The 27,014-nt window shown below is 38.9% G+C and overlaps 1 protein-coding gene across 1 annotated transcript in view; it reads left to right on the top strand.

Moving 5' to 3' along the window:
* GABRB1 (gamma-aminobutyric acid type A receptor subunit beta1) overlaps positions 1 to 27,014 on the top strand; it is a 334,206-nt gene that overhangs the window by 236,201 nt on the left and 70,991 nt on the right. The window contains exon 5 of the mRNA XM_073237673.1: positions 9,715 to 9,797. Coding sequence (XP_073093774.1) covers positions 9,715 to 9,797 — 83 coding nt within the window. The remainder of the gene's footprint in view (positions 1 to 9,714; positions 9,798 to 27,014) is intronic.

Below are 27,014 nucleotides of genomic sequence, written 5' to 3'. Positions count from 1 at the left end.
CTAACAGTTACCAAAGGGAAAGGGACTGGGGAGGATGGGTGGGAAGGGAGGGACAAGGGGGGAAAAGGAGCATTACGATTAGCACACATAATGTAGGGGGTGGGGGGCACGGGGAGGGCTGTGCAACACAGAGAAGACAAGTAGTGATTCTACAGCATCTTGCTATGCTGATGGACAGTGACTGTAATGGGGTATGTGGTGGGGACTTGAGGATGGCAGGAGCCTAGTAATCATAATGTTGCTCATATAGTTGTAGATTAATGATACCAAAATAAATAAATAAATATTTTTTAAAAAATACTTTACTGTGCTAGTAACTTAAAAAGTAAAATAACAAATTAAAAGTACCATTTTCATCTACTAACAAAAGCAGTACAATCTCTATTTGCACAGTAGTATAGGGAAATTGATACTGTCTTGCACTGTAATTTAGGACAGTTCTTCAAGAAAGTATTTTGGCTATATATACTGTGAGAAGCCATAACATTTTTCATATCTTTGGATGTACTAATTTTGTTTATTTTGTCTTTATCCTAAATAAAGTATCAAAATATGGAAAAAGCTATATATTCATGTAAATGTTTCTTAACTGTATTTTAAACTGATAAACTTGAAAACCACCAAATGTTCAACATACAGTATATTGTTTCCTACTGAAAAATTTTCAATCCTGAGTCAAGAAGGAAAATGTTTATGATTTTAATATTCAAAAGGAAGAAAAGAGAATCCTAGCATTCAAAAAGCCCAGAGCCATTGGGAGGGGGGAGACAAAAATAAATACACGATAGTGCTAATAGTTGTCATGTTAGAAGTAATATCCTCCCTAATTTCAGACTATTTTTTAAATTTATTACTTATTTAAAAAAGAGAAAGCCCTGCTCTTATTCCCATGGAAAGTTTAAAATATTTGCACAGTTTTTATTGCTGTCTTACTGTATTTGTTTTTGGTTCAGTTTGGTTTCTCAAAATAAAGCCATTGTCCTAAGACAATGCAGTATGTTAATGCTCTATCACTCCTGAATCTTAGTTTGCTCCTTTAGGAGTGCCATTTCAAAATCACTATGATTCCCCTTCAGTAAATGTGTCAGCTCTACATTCTGGGAAAAATCATCAGGTGGCAAAGCAACAGAGCAGTTTTGCAAATAAGCCAAAGAAAAATTAATGATGTGAAAGAAGATCCATTTCATTGCTTTACCTCCTAATTTTGTCTGACTCCTTGTTTAGCTACCCACACATACTAAGTATCAAATCATGGCATTCCGTCAAAGGTAAACATTTTCTTTGACTTTGACTTTGGCTTCAATGTCTAAGTTCCATCCTGTTGTTTAAGAACTTGTTACTATTTTAATTCCCTGAAATTTGTCTGCCAGAGAAATCCCTGATGGTCATGATGATGAGAAAAAAGATACTCTGATTTGGAGGAGGAAGCCTTGTTTTTCCTGTCACCTAATACAGATCTAAGCCAGTGGTTACTAGGAAATATTAAACATCGTAGAAATGTAATACATGCTCTGAGACTCTACAGCTATATGAATATAGTGATATAACTTGGGGAAAATAGTCTGTCTTGAACTCAGCCAGACATCTATGATAAGACATGACTGAGACTGGCATAGGCTCCTGGACAAGATCCTATTAATTACCATTGCCATATTACTACCTTTTTATTTTGTTCCCCTGCCCCAGGCTACTCTGATTTATGAACAGCTTTTCATATTTGCAAGTGGTTCATGAATCACCTTGGCCTGACATAAATGAATGAAAATGAGCCCATTTACACAACATTTGGTATGTAGCTGATTATCTGAAAATGACTGCTTGGGATTGCAGAGAAGGCTGTCAGCATTCAGCACTAATGTACAAAACAGAGGGAGGAGAGAAAGTGAAAACCTGGAATTAAAAAAATTAAAAAATGAGATTAGCAATAAGAAAGCTATTTTTTCAGGGTGAATTCTTTTAAACCATCACCACAGAGTACATAGGATGGCATGAAGCAGAGGAATGGTTAAGTATTGTGGGGCATCTCTATCACAGCATCATGAGTGTCCATTAAAATTGTGTTCATGGAGAATACCAATGACTCCCAAAAAGTCTTACCTTTAAGGGCGACCCAAAAGCAGAAAATGAAATTGTTAAGTAAAGTGAAATTTCAACTTTATTAAACAATATACTTAGAAGAAAGGAAATTGATAAAAAGATTGTGGTAATAATAAGATTATGGATCATTGTTATTCTCTTATCTACAATTTTCTGTATTTTCCAGGTGTTTGACTATGATCATTCACTAATCTTACATTATATAAGAATTAGTAATCCTACATGTATTTATTTAGAAGCATATAGTTTAAAAATAGTAATAGCTACAGTTAATTGAGTGACTATGCTGTACCAAGCACTGAATTTATATGTGCATATAATAACCCACTTGTCTTTCCCTGTTCCAATCTTCATCCAACTACATAATACCTCTATTCATGAAACCCCACAGACATAGCTTTAGGCATTTTTTGTCCAACCAAGTAATTGTAGGATTGAACTTTCTTCCTCCTGAGTGATTGTCACACTTTCTTGATAATGTAAACATTTCTCTGATATGAGATATTTGGATGTCTAGAAAAATGGCAAAAATGGCTTATCTAAAGGAGAGGTTAGTATGCCCTACTGGCTGTTTTATAAAATCAATAGACAGTGGCTCTATCTTCCATCTTCTGAGAACTGACAGCATTAAAAACAGACAAAAAACAAAGAAATTATAATAGCATGAAAATGCAGTTGGATATTTTTACTGCCATAACTTCAGTTCTCACAGTATTGCCTGACTCTTGGTAAAACCTCTATCATTTTCTACTTATTATCAATTGGGTAAAGTATGTCTTGAATTACTGATAATTAAATGAACACTAAAAATATATAGTAAATTCAGCTTTTAGGTCTATAATTTATTTTACTAGTAGTGAGACAAAATTTACTGAACCAATTGTTCCCTGCTTAGGCATTTCTGCTCTGAATATAATAACTGGAAAGAAAATAAACCTTAGCTCTTTGTTCTAGCATATCCAAATTTGAATTCCTATGTTACCATTTGCAGACTGCGTAAACTTGCAAATGTTTCTTAACTCCATCAGGTGTCAGTTTCTTCATCCTTGAAATTGGCATAAAAATGTTATCAACATAATAAGGCAATTGTAAGTAATAAGCTAAATAATGCATGTGTGGTAGTCAGAATAATAACGCTCCAAAGGTATTTTGCTCTGGGGAGAAAGGTGTTCCCGACCCAGGGGGAAGGGTATTCCTAGCCTGTGAAACTGAAATAAGTCAAGGGAAAGGATAGGTTGGGAGAAATACATCAGACCAATTACATACCAGGAATGGAGGGGAGGAGAGAATGGCCCTTTCTCTCCACCCTTTGCCCCAGATCATGGAAGGCTCTGCAGTAGTAAACACCTACTGATATGTAAATGAACTGTCTAGGCAGGGGATTCTGGAAATTCTACAATTTATCCCATAAAAGTTTACATCCTAACTCTCAGGACCTGTGAATATGCTACCTGACCTGTTAAAGGGGCTTTTAAGACGTGATTAATTTAAGGATTTTTGAGAGGAGATTATCCTGCTTTACCTGGGTAAACCCACTGTAATCACAAGGGTTCTTATAAATTGAAGGCAGATGAGGGTGAGAGGACATGAAGATAGTAGCAGGTGTTTGAATGATGCTCTTTGAAGATAGAGGAAGGGGCCATAAGCCAAGGAATGCAGTCTCTAAAAGCTGGAAAAAGCAAGGTAATAGATTTTCCCCCAGAGCCTCTAGAAGGAACACCATCCTGCAGAAACCTCGATTTTAGGACTTCTGGCCCCAGAACTGTAAGACAATAAATTTGTGTTGCTTTAAGCAACAAAATTTGTGGTAATGTACTACAACAGCAATTGGAAACTAACACGGCATATAAGGTGCTTAGCACCATGCCCATCTTATAAGTCTAGCATATTAGCTAAGGTTACTCTGCCCCTTAAGATCTAGGTAAGAGTAACAAACCCACAACCTATTATGTGCGGGAGTCCAGTACCTTCCCAAGGAATGCTGAGGCTTCCTCCCAAAAGGCATATATGATGTGGCCATCTATGGCTTTGAAGTTTTGCTTTTGCTGAATTGATTCAATTTATAGAATATTTTCCATGAATGCGATTAAGATATGGAATTTGGCTCTTTTCCAAGAATTTGACTCTTTTCCAAGAATAAAAATAAAAATAAAAATGAAAATAATGTATGTGTGTGTATTTTTGTGCATGTGTGGCTTGGTTTAAGGAAACCAATCAAAATTCTTAAAATTAAATATTAAGTCTAACTGTTCTTGAAAAATTTTGCCACCCATCATTTTGTTCCCTCACACTTAAATTCCTCATAGATCTCAGACAGCTGTTTCATCTCCTTTTACTTACTTATGGTTCATGCCTCCTGTCCATAGGATTTCACTTCCTAACATTAAGATATTTACTGCCACATAGTAGCCTACTGAAAATAAAATGTGGTGCCATCTCTGAAGATAATACATGTTATACATGTTCTTTTCACTACTCAATAAATGTTAGCTAAGGGAAAAAAAAAGAATCTATGTACTCACTAGTCATGGCTTAGGTTAACCCATCCATTTTTCCCTCATCAGTTCTTTTGGGTGACAAACCTAACATGGATTAAGGCTGCAGCCTAGAGGCCAAAGCAGCCATTCTTCAAACAAACTCTACTAAGTGATACTAATACCCATCTTGTAACTGCTACTCAACATCAATCTCACCAATCTCAGGGGTGTGATTAGGATTCAGCATTTTCAAGCTTTTTTCCCCTCTCCTTCCTCATATTCTTTTCACACAAATTCTATTAAATATGCATTAAATATGCATTCTATTAAACTTGTAGTTATGCTCTACAGAGATCATGTTTAAAACTTGGGAGCTCATCCCTATAAAAGTAGAGATTCTAGGAAAATCTCAACCATATGTACATAATTTGTTCACTTATTAAAATGAACAAATTCATATAAGTTCACATTCTTATTTGCAAAAATGTCCTCTCTATATGTATATGTGTGTACACATGTGTTGGGGAGCAGGGGGCAGCTAGATTTTAAGCTACTTATGAGCCAGGACATCCTGGATTATGTTTTGTCAGCAATGAGAGTCAAGCTGCCCTTAGACATCAAATATACATAATTTGCAATTACAGTGACTCTAAGGTCAGTGACCTTAATAAATGCACCTTAATAAATGAATACTACAGCAACTTATTTCCATCCATCCCAAAGTATCATGGGACCATAGTTTCTAACTAGCAGCCTATTACAGTGTTCTGACCTAACCTTTAAAATGTCAATAAATTGGATATAATGTAAGCCATCCTAAACGTCTTTGAAAGAAGACAGATGAATGTTATGCTGTCATGAATCTGTACCTCTGGGAAGGCTGTGTTCAGAAAAAGTCAGTTAATGCTTTTGCCTTTAGCTGGTTCTACTCTATTGCACTTTTATTTGCTATCAGTCAATAATAATATTTTCACACACTCAGAATGAATGACTTGAGTGTGAAAAGTTCAAAAACAAACTTCAAAGAACACTTCAGTCTTGAATCCCTCAACACATCCAGTTTTGTGATCTCTGGCACCTTTGATTCCACAGGAGATTTAGAGTATCAGGCTGCTTCAGCCACGGTGTGAGTACATTTCCGTGTGGATGTGTTAATTAATTGTAGAGGTGACTAACCACTGCTGAGCAATCACATTCTGCAAACTGAAAAATGGAAAAACAGGGAGCAATCATTCTTAGAGATGTTCATTGTTTCTTCTCAGCCAGAAGACAGAAGAGCTCTCAGCCCGGGGACTTCTCTCTTCTTATTGATGATCCTGGGAATTCTTGCTGAGCAATTTTTTCGCACAAAGAGCTCAGGGCCCTCAGCTCACTTAGCCATAAGTATTACAAAATCTGGACATGCCAAGCCCTTGAATTAGCAGTCTGACACTCTGCTGCATACATTGCAATAGGCCACAACCTGACTTTAGGAGTACCTGCTAGTGGTGTCTCCATGACTCCCTCCCTTCTCAAATAAGAGACCCTTATAGGTGCCTGGTGGCCATATTTGTATACATGTGACTTTCCTTCCAGATCTTACTAGATAATTTTGGGATAGTTGGCACCTAATTCAAGTTCAGCCAATAAGAAGTTGAAATTTAGAACAGATAGGCCCCAAGAAGGAAGTTGTGTCCCTAATGTCAGTGTTCTCCAGATGGGTCAGGACTTCCTTGTAGCTCAAGGTCCCAGAACTGCCTTGACACCCCTTTTCTGAGCTGTGACTATTCAACTCTCTTTGGTATCATAATGGGATATGGGGCAGGAGAATAAAGTGGTCCAGAAATACTAGGTGAAAAAAAACCTCAGGTTGTGGGCAAGTCTCTGGTGTCCATACATAGTTTCCCAATGTGATTATCAATTAGATATCTAATATCTACTGCTTGCCAAGTGCATTCATCATAATGGATAGCAACAGTAAATTCAGTTATGCTTTCTAAAAGTTAGGTATTTTTTTAATCACTCACAACTGTAGGAACCACACACAAGAGACATTTGTTATTCATTTTACAGACAGTGTTTTGTTGCCTTTCAAATTGCTTTGTAGAAACTCCAGAGCCTCACAATGTGCAAATCAGTAGTTCAGCATAAGATTTCAATGCATGCCCTTTTTTTGAAATGATGTGGTTAACTAACCAGATGACATGTATCTGAAAATGAGGTCAATTAGATGAGATATGTTGACCAGTGGGGGTCAAATGATGTTCTCAAGTACCCCTAAAGCTCCTTAATAGTTCCACAAATATTTCACTCTCATCTAATTTTTAAATACTATCATTACTTTAAGCTATGATAAGAAATAGATACACTGTAATGTATACTATACCACATTTTAATGCATTCAAGACCACGATAGCATTAACTTCTGTTGCTAAGTTAACTTATGAAGCTCACGGAGCACCAAGTAAAGCTTTCCTTTAATTCATCATTAAGTAACTTGCAGAAGCTGACCGCCTATGTGATATTCATGATGTATATAATGCAAAGGTGTCATCAATCCCAGAGGTGGTTATTTGGCACCTGAGGGTTTTTCCCACCCACGTCAAGGTTGCCCATGGCTGGTCATTCCGAGATTTTAAAAGCAAGTGTTTCCCTATTTATGAAGCTTTTCTCAATATTACATAAATAAAATGCAACACAAAAATAATCAGTGCTAAGGGAGATTTGAAGCCATAATTCTCACTGTAACCACTGCTTTCAAATTCGTGTGCTCTTTAAAAATGTCAACATTTGAATATACAGGGAAATTTTATATTAACAAAGTATGGCTTTCACTTACTTCATTTGTATTTTATATACTGAGATTCTCTATAAGATTTCATTTTATAAACGTTTACTCTGAGGAAAAATGTTTGAAAATCACCACTGCAAAAAGGGTTTCTCAACCTTGGCACCAGTGACATTTTGAAACAGATATACCACTGGGGGACTGTCCTGGGTGGTGCAGGCCTTTTAGCACCACTCCTTGCCTCTACCCACCAGATGCCATTACCAAGCCTCCACCCCTTACCCTGAAGATCAAAAATGTCTCCACATATTGCCTAATGTCCTCTGTAGGGAAAAACTATCTCAGGCTGAGAGTCACTGGCTAAGTCATGGGGCATAGGACTGGCCACACTTTAGTAAGTTCTAGAGAAAGTTCACCTCCTCATGGTTTTTTAGTAATAAGCAGCTGTTAAATAAGGAATATGAGTAAATATATGATTTTTTTTAAGTTTTAAAAATATTTATTGTATTGTCTTACTAAGGGTGTTTGAAACACTTGGTGGGCCATGTATGTTGTGGCATTGTTTTCAGGCAACAATAGATATTCATGATATATAGTTAAGAGAAAAAATAATGAACTCAGATGATAATGGAAGTGACAGCAAGAAGGAATCTAGTAAAATCACTTAATGGGCTTAATTCTGTAATACAACTAGTCTTCAGTTTTTTGGTAAAATACTTCAAAGACCTTTTTAAAAATCAACTTTAAAATTCCTTTTGCTCTGGCCTCGTGTACAAAAAGATCTGATTAAATTGACCAACATCCTGTCTAAGGAAAGCTTCAAAGAGAATGTCCAAATGTTTACCTCTGTGAACTTTTGTGTCTTTCATAAGGAAAACCAAAGAGAAATTGGAAAGGGTGAGGGTTATTCCTAATAATGTTCTTCAGAAGGTGTCTGTTGTGTTAACATGAATGACCAGAACACTAAGCTGCCTCAGCAGCCTCAAAAACATAGGTATGAAGAGTACTTTGTCACATTCACATACACTGCTGATAGGAGTGCAAATTGGTACGACCTCTATGAAGGGCAATGTGGCAAAATTTTAAATGCATTTACCTTTTTTTTCTAACAATCCCCTTTCTAGAAGTAGTCAACAGATATAGTCAGGCACAGTAGAGCATACCAATATATTCCAAGCATCTCCATTTGTAAAAGTTAGGAAACAATGTAAATGCCCACCAAAGGGTGATTGGGAAAATGAATCATGGTATTTCCATACAGTTGTCACATCATAGTAAATTTTTTTAAAGGCAGCTTATTATTAACTGATAGAGAAAAGAACCCAAGATGCATTGTTAATGAAAACAAGTGAGGTACAGATGAGTGCATGGCAGACTGCTATTCAGAACATCTCCACCTTGTAGATCTGGGCTTTTATTTGTGGAGAGTATTGATGAAAAATTTCCAGTGTTGTAGCTCCTGGTTTAAGATAGAAAGGAAATCACAAATTTGAATCTTTTGTATTCTCTAAATTCTAATTACATTACTTTGTGTTAGAGGACCAAGCAATTAATTTTTAAGTACTTTTTCAATTCCAAAATGTCATCAGATGTTTGTAAGACTGGACTGGCTATGGGAATTTAAGGTACTCTCAGACCCCCACATTCCAGGAAATCAGTACAGGCAAGAGAAAATGAAGGGAGAGTGGGAACCCAGAGAGGATTTCTGGAGTCAGGGTCCTAGGATTTGCATAAACACATAAGCTCAGTGGGAGCTGGTAAATATGATATGAACATTGGTCTTAAGATAGTGTTTCTTTACCAGTTATAGGCTACCTGCTTCATATAGACCTTAGCAATGAGTCTTATAAATCTCTCTAACAGTGGAGAATATAAGACACCAAAGTCATACATGATGGTGTTTTTATTAGCAGGTTGTGTGAGGAAAGGAAGGCAGTTTTTGAAACATAACGCAGACCTCTTCATACTCATAAGGTCAGAGTGCTGCACATACTGGCAAGGACATTGCTAGGATGCTAGTGGACACAGGACAGCCCCTGGGATAATAAAAACTGTAAGAATGACCATCTTTGTGGAGCCCTTACTAAGTATGGGACACCGAACTAAGAGATTTGCAGCAAATATCCCTTTTAATCCTCACACCTTCCCATGCAAGAGGTGTTTTGACAGGGAACCTCAGCTCATGCAGATAAACTAACTAGCCCAAGCGTACACAGTTAGTAGGCAGCAAAGAAAGACTTGAACTCAATCTGCCCACCTTCAAAACTTTCAATCACAAAATATTTATGACAGAGGGTAAAGCTGATTCGGGGCTTGGAAACCTAGAAGTAAAAGTCCTCACCCTTATGATGCTGTCTTTTCTCATCCTGACAGGATCACAACCACAGCTGCATGTATGATGGATCTTCGAAGATATCCCCTAGATGAACAAAACTGCACGCTGGAAATTGAAAGTTGTGAGTTACTTGGACAGGGGAATCAGAATGAGGGATGTTTGCTTGATCCAGTTAAATTCATCCTTTCACTGAGTTATTGACACTAGGATGTATTTAGCTGAATTTACTCCACCAACTTCTCAATGAGTTCACAAGATTGTGACATTTTTCCCTCATATTGGTGGCTTCAGGGTCATTTCAATGCAGCTATCTTTTTGAACTGTTAGGGGAAGTCTGCTTGCTTTAGCTGGACAATTTCTGAACCCATGCTTTCTCCTTCTCAGAACAGAGTTTCTCCCAAGGCCTTCCAACACCCAAGCTTCACTAATAAGGGAAGAAAAACATTTCAATATGAAAAGACCTTATGAGACTGACTTTGGTTCTATAGTCTGTCCACCTGAAGGATTGTAAATTGTTGTCTTTTAGAAGAACAGTGGGTCAGAGTCTTGTGTACATCTGCCTTTCTTTGTGGGAGGAACAAGAATGATAGATGGTTTTCATGAGGCTGTGGTTTGGGCCCAACCTTGTGTTTTTCAGGTCCAGTGGCTGATTTGGGTTTGTCCTCTTAGGCCATTTTTCACTGATTGCTTTCTTAGTAATTAGAATATTTCAGTCACTAAGATTCAATCTGATGGGCTATCTTTGTTTCCTTGTTTCTCAGCCATCAACATGCAAGCATTTGAGCCCATTTATTTGAATACCAGGCCTAGGCCATTTCCTCATTTTTCAGGGTCATAGAAAGACGCAGCAGCTAATTCAGAGCATTATAACACTCTTAATGTAATGTGAGAAGTAGACAGATGTTTATTAAGATCATCTAAAATGCTTCCAGATCTAAACATCAAAATGGTAAAGGAAATGCAGAAATTCCAAGTGACCCTATAGTATTTTTGAAGAATAAATGTATTCTCCAGTATCTGATTAGTAAGCAATTACATTAATTTTCCATTTTTACTAAATACAGACATAGATAAAGATGTTTATATAGATAAAGCTATAAATTTAGACACAGACATTGATCTACTACTACTACAACCTGGAATGAACAAGAAAATTCATGAACTATTCATTCTTCAATTCATATTTTAAATTTAGAATGCATTGTATAAATAAACTGGTTGAAAGGTATTAGCATAGGAAAGTACTGATGGTGACTTCTGGTTTAAATGCCAGTGACAACCTAACACAAACCATAGGAATGAAATATGAACCTAATCACTTATTAATGGCTAATAATGTTTTATAAATATGGCAGAGTTTAGATAAGTAGTTAGTTAATCTAAAAGCTTTTGGAACTGACATGGGAAGAGGGCTAAGTCATGGATTGCTCATATATATGGGTTGCCTTTTACCCTTGACCTCTTTTCCATTGATTGTGATTTTTTTACCTTTGTTTCTTGCTGGACAATATTGGCATATGATAACCTCTCAAAATTCCAAGATCTTATTGGTTTATATTATTGTAGTGCCAGATTTCAGCTCCGAGCAAGTTCACCCTGGATTCGAAGAGACCAAAAAATGACAACAGAGCATTGGGATAAGGATTCATATCCAGCTTTCATACAGCACACAGATTTATATCTTCTGAGTCTGCATACAGCAAGTCAACAGGTCACAGTCCACCTAGAGCACTGGCAGAGGTCTTTATACAAGAACAAAGACAATAATGTCTCATTGCCAACACACGTGCAAGCAAGCATTTGCACAACAGGCCAGTATGACATAAGCATGAGATAGCATTGTATGTGCGCAGTGGGCACGTAGATCAAGGTCAGGTGAGCATCCAGGCTATGGGAACTTCTATTTTTCCTATAATTATTCACTTAAAGAAGCAATGAATTCTGACAAGTACTTGAAGTGATTTTGTGTTGTCAGTTGCAAGTGCTGAAATTATCAGCATTTTCTCCCAAAATGGATAGTTCATTTTATAATGCACATCACATTTCTATTATTATAGGTTTCTACTTTTCTTTAAGGAGATAATTTTCATTATTCATACTTAGAAAATAGATGACATGTAGGTCCGTTTTTCATATCATATAATGACCAAAACTATAAATGAGACAGAAATTAAACATAACTTTCATGTGGCAGGGATGCAGGAGGTGCAAACAGCCAGACAGTCTAAAGTTATAAAATATGATGTCAGTCAATAGATGAAAATCCAGTCATTTGATAATCATTGAGACAATTCAGTACGATGCAATCAGTTGTCTGGACAGATTGATGAGGCCTAGTACCTGTGACCCTGTGTCTTGCCAATGGGTTTCAGCTCCAGGCAAGTTCGCTATGGATTCAGTGTGACCAAAGAAATTGACAGCAAAACGTTCTTTGGGGTGAAAGGGTTTATTACCAAACTTGTTCTCTGGCAGTAGGTTGACCACTAGCATCTCTGCCTCCGCCCAGAGCACTGGGCTGAGCTCTCCATATAGCATAATAATAGCTTACTGCCTACAGGTGTGGAAGCAGCAGCCCAGCAACAGGCCAGTTACATCATCAGGTGGTTTAAGTTCAGTGAGGATCCTGGCCATAGGAACCCCATATTCCCCACACCCTGAAATGAGCTAATATGTAGGAATTCAAGCAGATAGTGACCATCACCAAAATGATCCAACAGCAGGTCCCAAAACTCTAGTTTCTTAAGTTTTTATCTCAAGCGAAGCAGAAATTTAGGCCTGTAAGAATTTATGTTATCAGGAGTCTATGAAGGCAGGAACCTGGAAGAAAACAGGGAAAAGTATGGAACAACCTTCTACTTCCTAGACCAAAACTAGGCATTAATATAAAACCTCTGTAGTGTAAGCATTGCTAATAACATTGAAGAGATTATGTATCTGAGGATCGAAAAGTAAAATAACTTACCTAGGCCACAGGGCAAGGATAGTGGGGGAGTGGGAATTCAAGCCCAGGTAGTCTGCTCTCCATCAGAGAATCTTGCAACCAACAGGTGAGCAAGGAACAGAAAATCAGTGATTTAGAAGCAGAGTGCCAGCTGGCCCTACTCTCAGCCAAGGACACTGAATCAACCAAAGATTTCCTAAAAGTATCCCTGAAACAGATTAGAATAGACCTAGAAGCTGAAGCAGAACTTATCTTTTGGGTCAAGGGTCAAAGGATGTAACTGTGGAGAGAGCATGCTGAAACCCAGTAGTTCTTGATTACATTGATGTTAACCTAAAAAAAATTCAAAAGCTTCAACTGAAAACACTGCTTAGCTTTAATATCTTACTTAAAATGTATCCCTTCTTAACAATAGATAAACCAATGTGAAGAGATCTTAAATCTTAAAAGTAATAACTTGAAGCACCAAAGTAACATATGACAGTAATATGTAGTTCAAATGAGCTTTGCATCTTCCTGCCTAAATATGCAATCCGTATGTTGCTAGTAACTATTCATAAATACTGAAAACTGTTATCTATTTCTTAATTCTCCATGAAAAACATGTGTTGCATTATTTGCTGTAACAGCTCTCCCTGAATTGATAACCTATGAGGACTATAACTGAGCTTTTTTAAAGATTAAAATCTGATTACAAGGGAAAAGCTCTACTGTTAGTTGAGGAATAAGAATGATAAAGGAGACATTCCCCCAATGTAAGACTGAACCAATCATACTTGCGTGAGCAATGGAGTAGAAGCCTTAGCTACCACACAAAATTTACTTCTTTATATTCTCTTCTCTCACAACCCCAAGGATGGGAAGTGTTTTCTTTTGTTAGGTCCTCTGAGACAAATTAAAGATGTTTGACTTTTCTTTAATGTCATCTAATCAAGGAAAATTGGAAAGGCCATAAAGTCTTGTTAAATTGAAAATTTACTTGAACATGGAGCAGATGAATAGCTTCATAGCCCTGGGATGCTATAAAAAATGTTAATGACACATAAAAAAATCAATCAAGGAATTTAGTATTGAGAGGATTTGGAATTTGAAATCAATAAAGCTATCCTGTGAAGGTTTGATAGCCACAAGCCTCCTGGAGATATAGGGAGGGCTTGGGATAAGAATCATGGAGGAGTCAGGTGTCTTTTCCCAGGCTTTGCAGCAACAGTTAAGAAAGATCTCAACCCTGATCTCACCCTCTCACTAACAGCATGTAGAGTCACTTCTCACTACACCCTAAAAAGTAAAAGCCACTTCAGGCCTGAATCTGTCTGTGGTCTTGTCCAACTTCAAACTTCCTTTGATCCTCACCATTCTGGGTTAGCCCCTGTTATTTCAAATAAACAGGTGCTTCTGTTCCTTTTCCAGCCTGACTCTGCTGCTTGTGCTCAGGATTCCATCTCTCTCTCCTAACTCAGGAAACTGATTTTCTTGAATTCACATACACATCCCCTTCTAATCTCTTAGATCCTCAATCTCATCCTCTCTGCTACCTCTTTTTGCACAGCCTAAAAACAAGCTGAAAACTCTTATCATAAAACACCTCTAATCTACCCCCATGCATCTCTCCAGATTTTTCTAATCCTCTACTTCCTTTTTCTCCAAGCTAGTCGAAGAATGGTCTGTATCTGATTACTGCCTCAACTGCCTGTCCACCCACTGTAATCTAGAACCTACCTGCCTACCTATCTCCCACCTCCACTGACACGTTTTCAGAAAGGTCACAGAGGACCTCTCTTCTTATACCATTGACAACCTAATGATCCCCAAATTTATATCTCTAGCTCAGATCACCCCTGAGCCCCAGACTGATGTACAAAGCACTCTTCTTGGCTTAGCTATTTTGATGTTTCAAGGGCATCTTAAATTTAATTTGCTCCAAACTTACCAATTTTTCCCTCCCAAATGAGTTTCCTTTCCAGTCACCTTAATCTCACTATCCAACCAGCATCTAGGATTAATTGCTGATGCCTCCTTCACATTCCTCCATCATGTAATATCCATTCTGCCTGCAAGATATTTAGCACACTCTTCAACTTCTCTTCAACCCTACTGCCATGAAACCACCATAACTTCTTACCTAAATCATTGTAGCAGCATTTTAATTGGTCTTCTCACTTTCACTCTTGACTTTTTCCAGCCCATTCTCTACCCAGTGTCACGACCCTTCAGGGACCAAAGCAACATGCCCAAGGTCTTGATTCTTCTCTAGGCTTTATTGTCTAATCTCTCACGGTGGTTACAGCAGTTGTCGGGAAGCCCCTCTCCCTCCCGGCGGGCTCCCTTATATTCAGTCACCCAACCAATCCGGGACAGTATCATGCGTGACCTTTAAGCGGATAGGTGTCACGCACCACTCTAAGTGGGCAGCACGAGCTGTGCATGGGTACGGAAGTCTGCTGGGCCAATCCCCAACAGGGAAGAGGGGAAAGGGTGGTGCCAGCTAGAGTGGGGCTCAGCCTCAGCCGTAGGCCGGGCCCCCACATCTCCCCCTTTATTGTTTTATAACCAAAGGGCTGTCGGGATCATGCCTGTCTTAGGTCGTCCGGAGTCTGCGGCATTCTTACCCGTCTTAGGTTGATATGTGCAGCTCCCGATCTTACCCGTCCTTGACTACTGATCCAGCATATTAAGCCATACTCTAGGGGAGATGCCTTCCTCTAGCGCTGCCATGGCCTGCAACAGGACCTTCCGTTCTCCCCATTGCTGTTTTTGTAACAGACTTTCCTCCCAAGCAGGAGAAGCCCACAATTAGCAATATTCCTATGACACCTACACCTGACCAGGCTTTGGTGGTGTTTAACATCTTGCCTAACTGTCTGGACAAGTTGGCAGCTTTAGAATAATTATGAAAAGGAATACCAGTAATACACCCCCGTATAAGAATGGACGCAGCCCACAGACAAAACCTCCCCCAAGAGGTCCAATTGTTCTTGAAGAAGGTTCAGTGGCCTGGGACAGACCATTCAGCATCTCTGCCGTAGGAATGGTGATAGCGTGGCGGTGGCTGCAGCTGCAGCTCGGCTCCGCCGTCGCCTGCTGTAGGATCCATGGCAGGAGCAGAAGCAGTGCGATCATCTTGTACCTCTGCTCCGGGGTTTTCCACTCTGTGTATCAGACGTTCAGGCACCCAAACAGGGTTCTGCTGGTCCTGTGGAAAAACACAAACCAAGCCTCGGGTCCAGATTATCACTGGGTCCGGGCCTTTCCATGTTCCTTCCAACACATCCTTCCACAAAACTTTAGGCATGTGTTTTGGATTGGATTGTTGGCCGTGCCACTCTGCTGCACTGCGGCCATTTTTGTCCAGTGTTCTAAAATCTTCTTCTATTCCCCGTTTTTGTTTACATAAGGCATTCTTGAGGGTGAGGTGGGTGCGTTCCACCATACCCTGACCCTGAGGGTTGTCTCTAGCTCCCTGCTGCTCTCATGACACAAAAGGATGTCATCCATATAATGATAGATGATTATCAGGGGAAACTGTTTCCTGACAGTTTGTAAGGCCTTCTTTACATACACATGGTGGGGCTAGTAGCCATGCCCTGTGGCAATAAACCTTTGACAGTCTCTGGGGTGAAGCAGGATGGAGAAGAAACAGTCTTTGATATACTAAAGTGTGGGCTGCTTCCTTCTTTTCTTTGGTGAGGGGCCACTGAGGTACCCACACGGGCCTTTTTGACTGCCATGTCCTCATCAGATGGCAGTCCCTGTTCAGATCCCCCTTCCGATGCCTTTGTGAAGGCACGCTCTTCTCGTACTTCCTCTAATATTTCCTCCCCCTCTTGGATGGCCTCTCGGCAGCTTGGCTTCTGTCCCTTCAGGCAATTTTTTACTCAACCCCAAATAGGGATTGTCCCTGGTGGAAAGGGCTGGTGATTTTTCCTTCATCTAAGAACCATGGGGCATGATTCTCTATAGTGTTCAGGAATGCCCTGGCAGTCTTCGTTTTAAGGGGCTCCCTCTTGTCTAAGGAGTGCTTTCAGAGGTTCCTCAGCCCTAACCCTAGAGGCCTCCGTTTCCATCCTCTCTCTAAAGGGGTAAGTATCCTAGTTATAATTTAGATGGACTACGTCGCTAATTTCACGAAACTTTTGATTTCGTCGCCACTCTGCGAACCTTTTGATTTCGTCGCCGCTCTGCGAACCTTCACTGGCGCCTCCTCATTCCATATATTATAATAAACAATGTCACAAACACTAACAGGACACACACACTACACATAATATCACAAACACTAACAGGACACACACACTACACATAAACACCCACCGCAACTGCCTGCTGTCTGCCCTGCCACGTATACTTTCAGTTTACTCGCCGATCCACTCACCCTCCTCGGTTCCCTATCCCGGTCTGGCCAGCCGACCGAACAGCATGGGCAGGCGCCAGGGTCAGTGGATCAGGTCACAACGAGGTTTAGCGATTCCCAGGTTTCGGCACCACTTGTTGCGACCCTTCAGGGACCAAAGCAACACGCCCAAGGTCTTGATTCTTCTCTAGGCTTTATTGTCTAATCTCTCACGGTGGTTACAGCAGTTGTCGGGAAGCCCCTCTCCCTCCCGGCGGGCTCCCTTATATTCAGTCACCCAACCAATCCGGGACAGTATCATGCGTGACCTTTAAGCGGATAGGTGTCACATGCCACTCTAAGCAGGCAGCACGAGCTGTGCACGGGTACGGAAGTCTGCTGGGCCAATCCCCAACAGGGAAGAGGGGAAAGGGTGGTGCCAGCTAGAGTGGGGCTCAGCCTCAGCCGTAGGCCGGGCCCCCACACCCAGCAGCAAGAATGATCATTGCAAGATGTGCCTTGGATTATATTACTTCTACACTTAAAAAAATTTAGATTTCTCATTGCACCAAGAAAACTCCCCACATTTCTTAATTTGACCTTTGAGCTCCTGTGTAACCTTGATATTCATTCTCATCTGAGGCCATTTTTCCCTTGTTTACTACACTAAATTATAATACCATAGATTCTTTGTTCCTCGCAGATTAATTTTTCTTCTATCTCATTATCTACACCATGTGGTCCTTCTGGCTGAAATGCTTTTCTCCATCATAGTTCTTTTGGCTATTTTCTTACTTCACATCTTTCACTTCTCACCTAAGATGCCACCTCCAGTAAGAGATTTTCCTGAGAATCTAATCTAAATTAGGAACCCCTAGGTATTCTCTTTCAAAATTCTGTTAGTTTCTCATGTAACACTTAGTAGTATTTGTTTCCATGTTTATTGTTTATTCTCTCTGTGTGATAAACTTCATGCATGAAAGGATCATTGTTTTCCTCACAACACAATAATTAAAACCTAGCTCAGTACCTGACAATAAGTATTGTGGAGTGAATGTATGCTAAATGTATTACTCTAAACCATTCAAACCTTCTGCATTTTAGAAGAGAAGTCTAGTTTTAAATTTCTCAGATGACATTTAAGGCAGGGACTTTTTTTTACTTGCAATAAAATATTCTTCCATTTATGCAATTTTATATTCATGTGTAAAGACGATCTCAAAAATTTAAGATTGTAAATGTGTCAACCAAGAGCCGGATAGGAGAAAAACTAACATTTTAATTATTTCAGGAATTTTGAAATAAGCTGCTAACTGTGATGAATCACTATGAATTTTTTTTTTGCTCCACTTGAGTCATTAACTGTCTACACCCTTCCTACATGAACCACAACCAGTTTATCAAAGGTAGCCTTTAGTGGTGGTACCTGGTTATTTTTATACTTGTTTCTTGTTTTAAAAAATAGCTTCAAAATTTTTAACTTAGGCAATGTCCTAATGGATTCAATTTAGTGAAACATCTCTCAATCCATCTCTCAGTCTCAGAATATTGTCATTGTCTTGATTTAAATATCTTTGTAGTAACACCATTTACACAGAATGTCAAGACACAGTCCTGTTGATTATTTCCAAAACAAAGTTGTTTCCTTGTCCACAAAAACAGCCAAGTGCTAAGAAAAAAGCATCTACCTAAGAAAATGCTGTAACTTAACTATGGAAAATTCCCTGAGAAAATCTGAGGCTTACAGAGTTGGAATTTTAAGTTTTATTTATATAATGTGTTATCTTAACACCTAGAAATAAGTTTAGCTCCAGAGTTGAGATAGGAGCAAAGGTGCCTGTTCACAAAATCAGTCCTTGCTTAAGACTTCCCTGCCCACAGAGACTCTGCAATTAATTGGAAATAGCCACCCACCAGTATTAATGTAGAAGAAATTTCTCTTTGAAAGGTCAGTTAATTATGTAACCTTAAATATCTCTTTTAGACCTAAAATCTAGAACTCTGGCAGTTAATTCAATTTGGTTACATCACCAGTAAATGACTTTACGTCCTTGTCTAAAATAGTGGTTCTAAAGTGATCCTGATTTATAAAGGATATTAGAATATAGAAAAAAAATGTTCTGAATACATGAACATATAAATACTCACAAGCAAAATATGAAATATAGGACAATTAGTGGCAAAGCCTTTGAGCCATTCTTACGTTACTGCTGTCTGCCAAATCATTAATTCTGATCTGAAATAATTTAAAAATATCATCTACACCATGCTGCATACTTTCTATTCAGGGATGCTAAACACCAAAAATAACAGAACTAAATTGAACTTCATGAATGATTCATGGCTTCCCTTACTTTATGTCCCCATTGTCAAGGAAATCAGCAGCACTGGATATCTCCTTAGATAAATTTGATTTTGCTGTATTCACTAGACTACTTAATGAAAATGAGTATTTCACATTTATGTTCATAGAAATGTTAATGAATTTTAGTGCCTGTAGCTTTTTTGATGAGCAGAGGGGTAGGTGTAGGGAAGAAGAGAATATTTTCTGAATTAATTTATTCCTTTTTCCAGGCTGCTTCTTTGAAACTGTGAAAAAGCACTCTTTCTGATAAGTCTCTGATCTTTTAATGTTATACAATAAAAGCCAATGGAAGTATGGGGTTCCTTTTATGAAAATTAGTTTTGCAATCAACTTGACTGTAAATTTAGTCTTATAGCTGTTCACTTCAAGCCTATAGTTTATTTTCCCTGCATGGGTAAGTAGCTGTATAGCTTGATGAGGATATCTCTGATTTCATGTTTAGATTTCTGGCAGTTTCTTCTCTATTTGGTGCTCTGAGAGATGATCATTTTGCTACTGGCTTCCTAACAAGAAGTCAAAACAAAGTTCACTGTTTTGCATACAGGTTTTAGGTATTAACCAAACACTTAAGAACATATTTTGTAATGGAAACTTGATCATCCAGAAGGGCACCCTTTCTAAACTGAGAGCTTGTGTTTCCTTAGGACCCAACCTTGCTAATAATGATAGTTAATATTTATTGATTATGTATTATGGACCAGGCATTTAACAACCAAGTCTTCACCAAAACCCTAGGGTTCTACCCCATTTTAGAGGAAGAAATTAAAGCAACAACATAGAAAGTTGCCTCAAGTAGTGGTACAAATGTTGTCTGAACTCCAGCAATCTAATTGAAAGTCTAAGATTTAACCCTTATATCACAGCCTCTTGAGAAAACCCCTCCAAATTGTCCTCATAGCACTCTCCTCTCTGGCTTCCCCAATGAGTTTGAGTTGAGTGGTTTTTAGGTATGCTCTACCTGGATGCAAAGCAGACACCTGAGAATGAAACAACCTTGGTCCTTCTCCTCTTCCTTGTATCTGTCTCAATTCAGGGCCTACACGGGCATTTATTTTCTGGCATTCTTGACAACTAAACTGAACATTGATATAATTAAAGAATAATCATTATTTTATCAGGTCACTTGTATAATTGCAACAGATCACACAATGGTCAGAAATCCTTCCTCTTTTAAATGGCTATAGATATTATCTCCAAGTCATTTTAGTATCAGTGTTAGGCCAGACTGACTGCAAAGGTGCTGTAGTTTCAAAATCCATTCATTACTCGTAACTGTGATGCATGAAGTCATCTCTAATCTTGGAAACGGACATATTCGCTTAACAGGTCTTGACTTGGATTGTTCTGTGAACCACATCCATACTGCAACTATGTGACAATATATGTAATTTAGTTTTCATTTAAGTGTCAATTTCCACACTTAAATTGCTTTATTCTTGTCTTTAAGATTCAAGATTTTAAAAGGGAGTTTTTTAAAATATTGATACCATGACCCCATCCTGCACCAGTAATATCAAAATTTGAAGGTAGGTCCTCAGGTGGCTTTTTTATGCAGCCAGGTTTGCCAGCCACTGCTTTAAGGCTGCTCTGCTTCCAATTTTTTTCTCTTCTCTCTTTCTAATAACCCAGTTCTCTAAATAGGAAGCAGAATGGAAACAGAAGTGGGAGAAGAAAGTACAGGAAAGAACAGAAAATAGCATGATTTTCAAAGAAAGAATTCATTAAAATGATCAAAGGGGAAATTTTAAACTATTATTTCCTTTATCCCCTCTGGTAGAAGGTTTCATTCTTTCTTCTTTAAAAGTGCATAGCATGAAACAGACCAGGAACCTGTCTTTCACTGCAGTTAAATGCTTCAACAAGATACTCAAATCCATGTAATAAAATCCAAGTCAAGTTGTTGCAAGATGCTGCTCTATTTTAAAAGCTCCAATATTATGTATACCACATATTAATATAAACACAGTCAATGAAACATTAATTTGTATAATTACACTGTGGCAAAAGCAATTATCTACTTGAGAAGGAGACATATGGTGTCAGCTGCTTTAGTAACATTCTCTATCATGTTAAAAAAAGGAAAAAACTAGTTAAAATTTACATTTGAATGAATGCATAGCAGCAGGGTTTGTGGGAATAGTTTGTCAAACTACCCATGAACAAAGTCTGTTTCAACCATAAGAAATAATATAATAATTTCTATATTCATGCTCATCTCCACAGACCCTGTCCCATAGGCACTGACCATACTCATTTGACTGTGTAAAAAGGCAGATTTGTCAGATACCTCCCACTGGATGACTGCATTACTCCAAATAGACTGTCTTACCGTACTTAGATTATGTAGACCTACAATTCAGACAGAGGAGTTCACTGAACTGAACTGAGCCACAGGATTACCCACTCTTACCTTAGAACCATCCGAGTGGACTCCCCTCACTTGTCTGATAAGCTCCCACATGCTTGTCTTAACATTCACGGGCTTACAGGGATCTTGTTAAAATGCAGTCTGGTTTAATGAGCTTGGGCTGTGGCCTGAGACTGCATTTCTAACACATTCCCAGGTGACACCTATGCTATTGCTCCATGGACCTCACTGAGTAGTAACAATCTGGAGGAAGTAAAAAAAAAACAATACCTGTCTCTTCAATCTACTTTCCCAGCCTGTTTACTTCCTACTGAGATTTAAATAATTAGCCAAAGCCTTTGTTACACTGGTTGCTTAGCACTTCATTCAAGAGAGTTTTGAGTTTGAAATTAAACTGAGGCTGAAAAGTCATTTTCAGGTGACCTGAATATCTCTCCAGCACTGAAATCAGAACAGCTTAGATTTTTTAAGTACCCCAAGTGTATAACATTTGTGGTTTACTATTTTTTATGTGAAAGATCCCCAGATGTGTCATTAGTACTCTTAAGCCCACATTAAAAATAATACTTGGGTGGATACTTTGTATGTAGAAAGTGTTTGGTTTTAATAGAAGTAGAAAGTAATAAAAACTGTCCTACTGATTTTACTTGACTCTGTCCACTACCTAGGGATTTTCAGTGGAAGGAGCATATCGCTACAGCTCAGTCATCTAGAAACCTTGGACCTAATGAGTCATTCTGAAGCATCCAACCTTGCCAGATTTTAACTGTTTTGATGTGACTCTTTTTCAGTAGAGAATTCTAAAAATCATTTATTCTTCTCTGATGATTCAGGATCATAGCTGTGAGCATTTCTCATGATGGGCTAAAGCTCTAGCTTCATTGGAAGCAAAGGGAGATGTAAGGAATTTCCACTCTGATCCTCGTGGTGACCTTAAGACCTACTTTTTTGTGTCTTCATGTATGAAATGATGAAGGCCCCTTTCTACATAATTAATGTGTCAACAAAAGAAATGTCCATCTCTAGTCAACTAGGTATATTTTTATCACTCTGGACAAAGGTGTTTTCCTGGCCTAGTTCTCAATTTAAGTAACTTAACCTGTTTGTTAGGTATTGGTTGTAGCTATGACCTGAATCGTGAGCTTCAAATTCTCAGCCATTGTCTAGACCCTCAGCATCCACCTCATCATCATCTTCCTCCGTCCTGACTGCCACAATAACAGGGTCTCAAGTGTCTTGCCAATGGGTTTCAGCCCCAGGCAAGTTCACTATGGATTCGATGTGACCGAAGGAATTGACAGCAAAATGTTCTTTGGGGTGAAAGGGTTTATTACCCAGGTGTTCTCCCAGCAGTAAGTCGAGCACTAGCACCTGTACCTCTGCCCTATACAGTGCAATAATAGCTTATTGCCTCAAGGTGTGGGAGCAGTAGCCTAGCAACAGGCCAGTTACATCATCAGGTGGTGTAAGTTCAGTGAGGATCCTGGCCATAGGAACCCCAACTTCCCCACACAAGTCACCTGCATTCATTCAGTGTCTTGTCATCAAGCCATAAGGCTTTTCTACATGTAATAGCCTATTCACACTGTTGCTGCCATTATTTTATCTCTTCTCTTTTGAATTTGTACAAGCTAGATATGCCAAAACAGTACCTTATTATTTTAGAGGGAAGATGTCTTACATAAACATATTCTGATTTTAGACTGTAAGTATTAGGAGGTGTCTCCCCCAAGAAATGCAAAATGATACTCTCCCTATTGTCTACCTGTTATTTACTTCAAACCTTCAGTCAAGTAGCATAATTAAAGGACTAAGCCTGGCTTTGCTAGATTTTCTTGGTTTCCTGACCGTCATGTATGGTTATAATAAACTAAAGTCTCTTCCTAGGTTGCAAGAAGTTTAAGAAGGAGAAGTGTCCTGCTACTATGATATCAAGTCACAGTTACTCTTCTTAAAGTTTTTCTTTGAGGAGAATCCATGCATAAGCAATATTAGAAATTCTTTTGTTCCATGTAGGGCTGAATAATAATAATAATAATAATAATAATAATAATAGTAATAGTAATAGTAATAGTAATAGTAATAGTAATAGTAATAATAATTTTCTGATAATAATAAAAATATGACTAGGAATGGTAGGGTATAAGTAGCAAAAGCTAAAGCATGCTGAGATAGGATGTTGCAGATACTACATTTGTTAGCCAAAATTTAGACCATGAAAAAGGCAATCTGTCTGGGTTTAGGCAAGCTCAGTCAGTTCAAGGTGTGTGCCAAATATATATGGAGGCATAAATGCATGCAGAAGATTAAACATGGCAAAGATGACACAAAGTAACACCAACTCTGAGACTTACACATCAGTCCAACAGAATTCACATAAAAGCATCTTTTTGTGATAAGTGCTTTCTTAGGCAGTCAAGATCTACCCTTCTAATAAGGTAAAATGGAGGAAATGATCATTACAGGAAAATAGATCAAAGAAATTAAAGTCTGGTATACAGAAAAACAGCCTACATACATATTGTATTCATAAAAAATTAAGACAGGAGCATACATGTGAATAAAAGCTAAACATACAAAGAAAGGAGAAGACTAACCTTGAACTGGCAGATGATAATCATAGGGTGACATGCAATTCAAAGTTAGAGGTTTCTAGAAAGGAGGGCGGGAGAATAGAAGGAACAATTAGAAAAAGAGACTCACTTCATGCAGCTCATAGGCCCAATACCAAAGGTGCAGGAGGACATGCAGTGAGGGGGCTGTTGGGTAAGCTGTGTTTGTAAGAGAGAGCAGGGTTTTGGTGAGAGCAAGTGGCGACACTGACGGAAAGAGGGAATTTTGCTTATGCTAAACTGTGTGTTCGTTTGGCTGGAGGATTCGGGGAATCACGGAGGTCTGGGAGTTGGAAACAGAATAGAGGATGTCTAGATCCTTCTGGGATCTCATTAAGACGACGTGAAAAGTGCCTGGTACAGTGCTTAGCTCATCATAACTACTCAATAAATGACGGTCCCGGCCGTCACGGAAGCACGAGGCAATCAGATGTTTGCTCCCCCAGAATTCTGAACTGCTCCAATGTCTGCATCAGCTGCGAGTGCTCCTTCCTCCAGCTTCATCTCACTTGTCATCACCATGATCCTCGCTGCTCCTGCTGTGTCATCATCTCTGTCCTCTACATTTTTAGCCATTTTCCCCAGTCTCTTTTGGCTTTTATCTAAAAAGCTGATCTTTCTGTACATCACCAAAGCCCTCTTCTCTGCTCTTGAGCTGACAGATGACAAAGTGCCAGGAGCAACTGCTCCTCTAGCTCTTTTTGGCTCTACTTGTCTCTTTCTAGGTTCCCAGAGGTTACGGATTCTTTCACCATATACAAGTGATTACTGGGCACATACCACTCCGACATGCTGTACTTCTAGAATGACAAGGTGACTATATCATAATCCTCCAAAGGCTATATCCCTAATGCAGCATTTGTGCAGACGCACAAATGTCATTCTCAAGAGTTTTGGATTAGTAGAAACTAGATCATTGATCAGCCACTACCAAAACATTCCACTGATATTTTACTTAACACTTTTGGCAGACTCAATTCCTTTTAGGTAAATTTGGCATCACTTGGAAAGGCTCTGTGGGCACATCTCTTTACCTGTCCCTGACAGCTTCCATACAGCTACTTGGCTTAGCATACCCGTGCATCTCATTGCTAAGCAGACTGCTCCCCAACATTCTTTTGTGATCTGTGAAGTACCATACAGATAATTGCTCAGCCTGCCTGATAGAAGAGGAAGTGCTGTGACAAAGAGTTTGGCCCACAGTTCCACCCCCTAATTCTCAAGAAGGAAATCTCCATTATTTGTTGCATTTCAACAATAGTGGCCCTTAACCAGCTATAGATAAAGCCTGCACATTTCCTTAAGGGAGGAAAATAAGGAGCCCATCCATTGGTACATTTTCACAAAAAATATCCTTCAGTGGATTTAACAGTCTAGTCTCTAACTAAGAATTTAGAGAATCAAGCAGAATGTCAAAAAGATCTTGGTTAATATTTTGGACACATAATTTTATTCATTAACCCACACATTTTCTATAGTTCTTATAATGTATCATGAAATGTTCTAGACAAAACAAAGCCCCTGCCCAGATGTACCTTACAAGCCCATTATAGGGGGATAGAAAATAATCGAAATAAAGTCACTGATATAAAATATAATGCAGAAGCACAATATGCTGTGACATGTATGTTGAAGAAAAGAAAAACTGGGTATAGGATGGAGAGGTGTGTGAGGCATGCAGGCACATGTGCACAGTGTTTTGGATCAGGAAGTTATGAAAAGCCAGTAATTTTAACACTACTCGAGGAAAGAAGCCAGAGTGTATCTACATTTCGAAAGCATGAACACTAGGCACTGAGGTGTGGCAAGATCTGTTCAGTGCCACCAAGACCCTCAGTACCTCTGGACTGGTTCCTGTCTTCTTCCCTTGCTCTAGTCCATAGCTCTGTCTTGCCTCAGCACAATGAATGAAAAGGGCTGGCTTTAAGTGAATCACATGTGTGAAATCCTAACCATTTTATTAAATAACTTCCGGGCAGTGTCCCTGCCATTGAGGATGCAGAATTAGAAGTTATCTCAGTGGCTTTTAGTAGCTTATCTGATGCCTAATTACCTCAAGATAAAACATGGCTGCAACAGTGACCTTCTGTGTGGAGAGTAGATCACACCTCCCTGTGTGCTTGGAGCTATGGAGAACCAATACCAGAGCAGTAAATGTTCCCACCGCGGTGCCCTGGGGTCTCAGCCATGCAGTCTGATGTCTTCGCTCAGGCACAGCCCTTCATCGGCAGACCATGATGGGCTGGGTCTCACAGACGTGGGTGTGCACACAATCACCACACGTTTACCCTCAGGGGTAGTAGAAATGCTTCAATAACCTGAAAGTTACTTTCAATGAAACTTTATTGATCTCTCTGATTATTTACAGTTGGCCAATTATGAATGAGATTCTAGAGAACACGTGTCAATACATATACATATACATGAAATGCTTTCATACATTTTCATTTGAGTCCTACAACAACCTATAGGAAAAATAAGATAGTTTTCATGACCACCATCATGCTGATACAGTCACCAAGCCCAGAGAAGTTAATGAATTTGCCAAATACACAGTGATATACAAATACACACATACAAACTAAAGTATGGGCTATATGAGTTTAAAATCTGTTCTTTCCACCATAGAAAACTTTGTCCTGTTGAACCAAGTTCTTCTAATAAAACAAAATTAGACACTTTAAAAAATTTCATTTGTCTTTCTTAGGTCTCTAAGGCATTC

This window comes from Manis javanica, chromosome 5 (assembly GCF_040802235.1).
Source record: "Manis javanica isolate MJ-LG chromosome 5, MJ_LKY, whole genome shotgun sequence".
In the NCBI taxonomy this organism is placed as follows: Eukaryota; Metazoa; Chordata; class Mammalia; order Pholidota; family Manidae; genus Manis; species Manis javanica.
The sequence above is the reverse complement of the archived record's forward strand: the minus strand, read 5'-3'. Positions and strand labels throughout refer to the sequence as shown.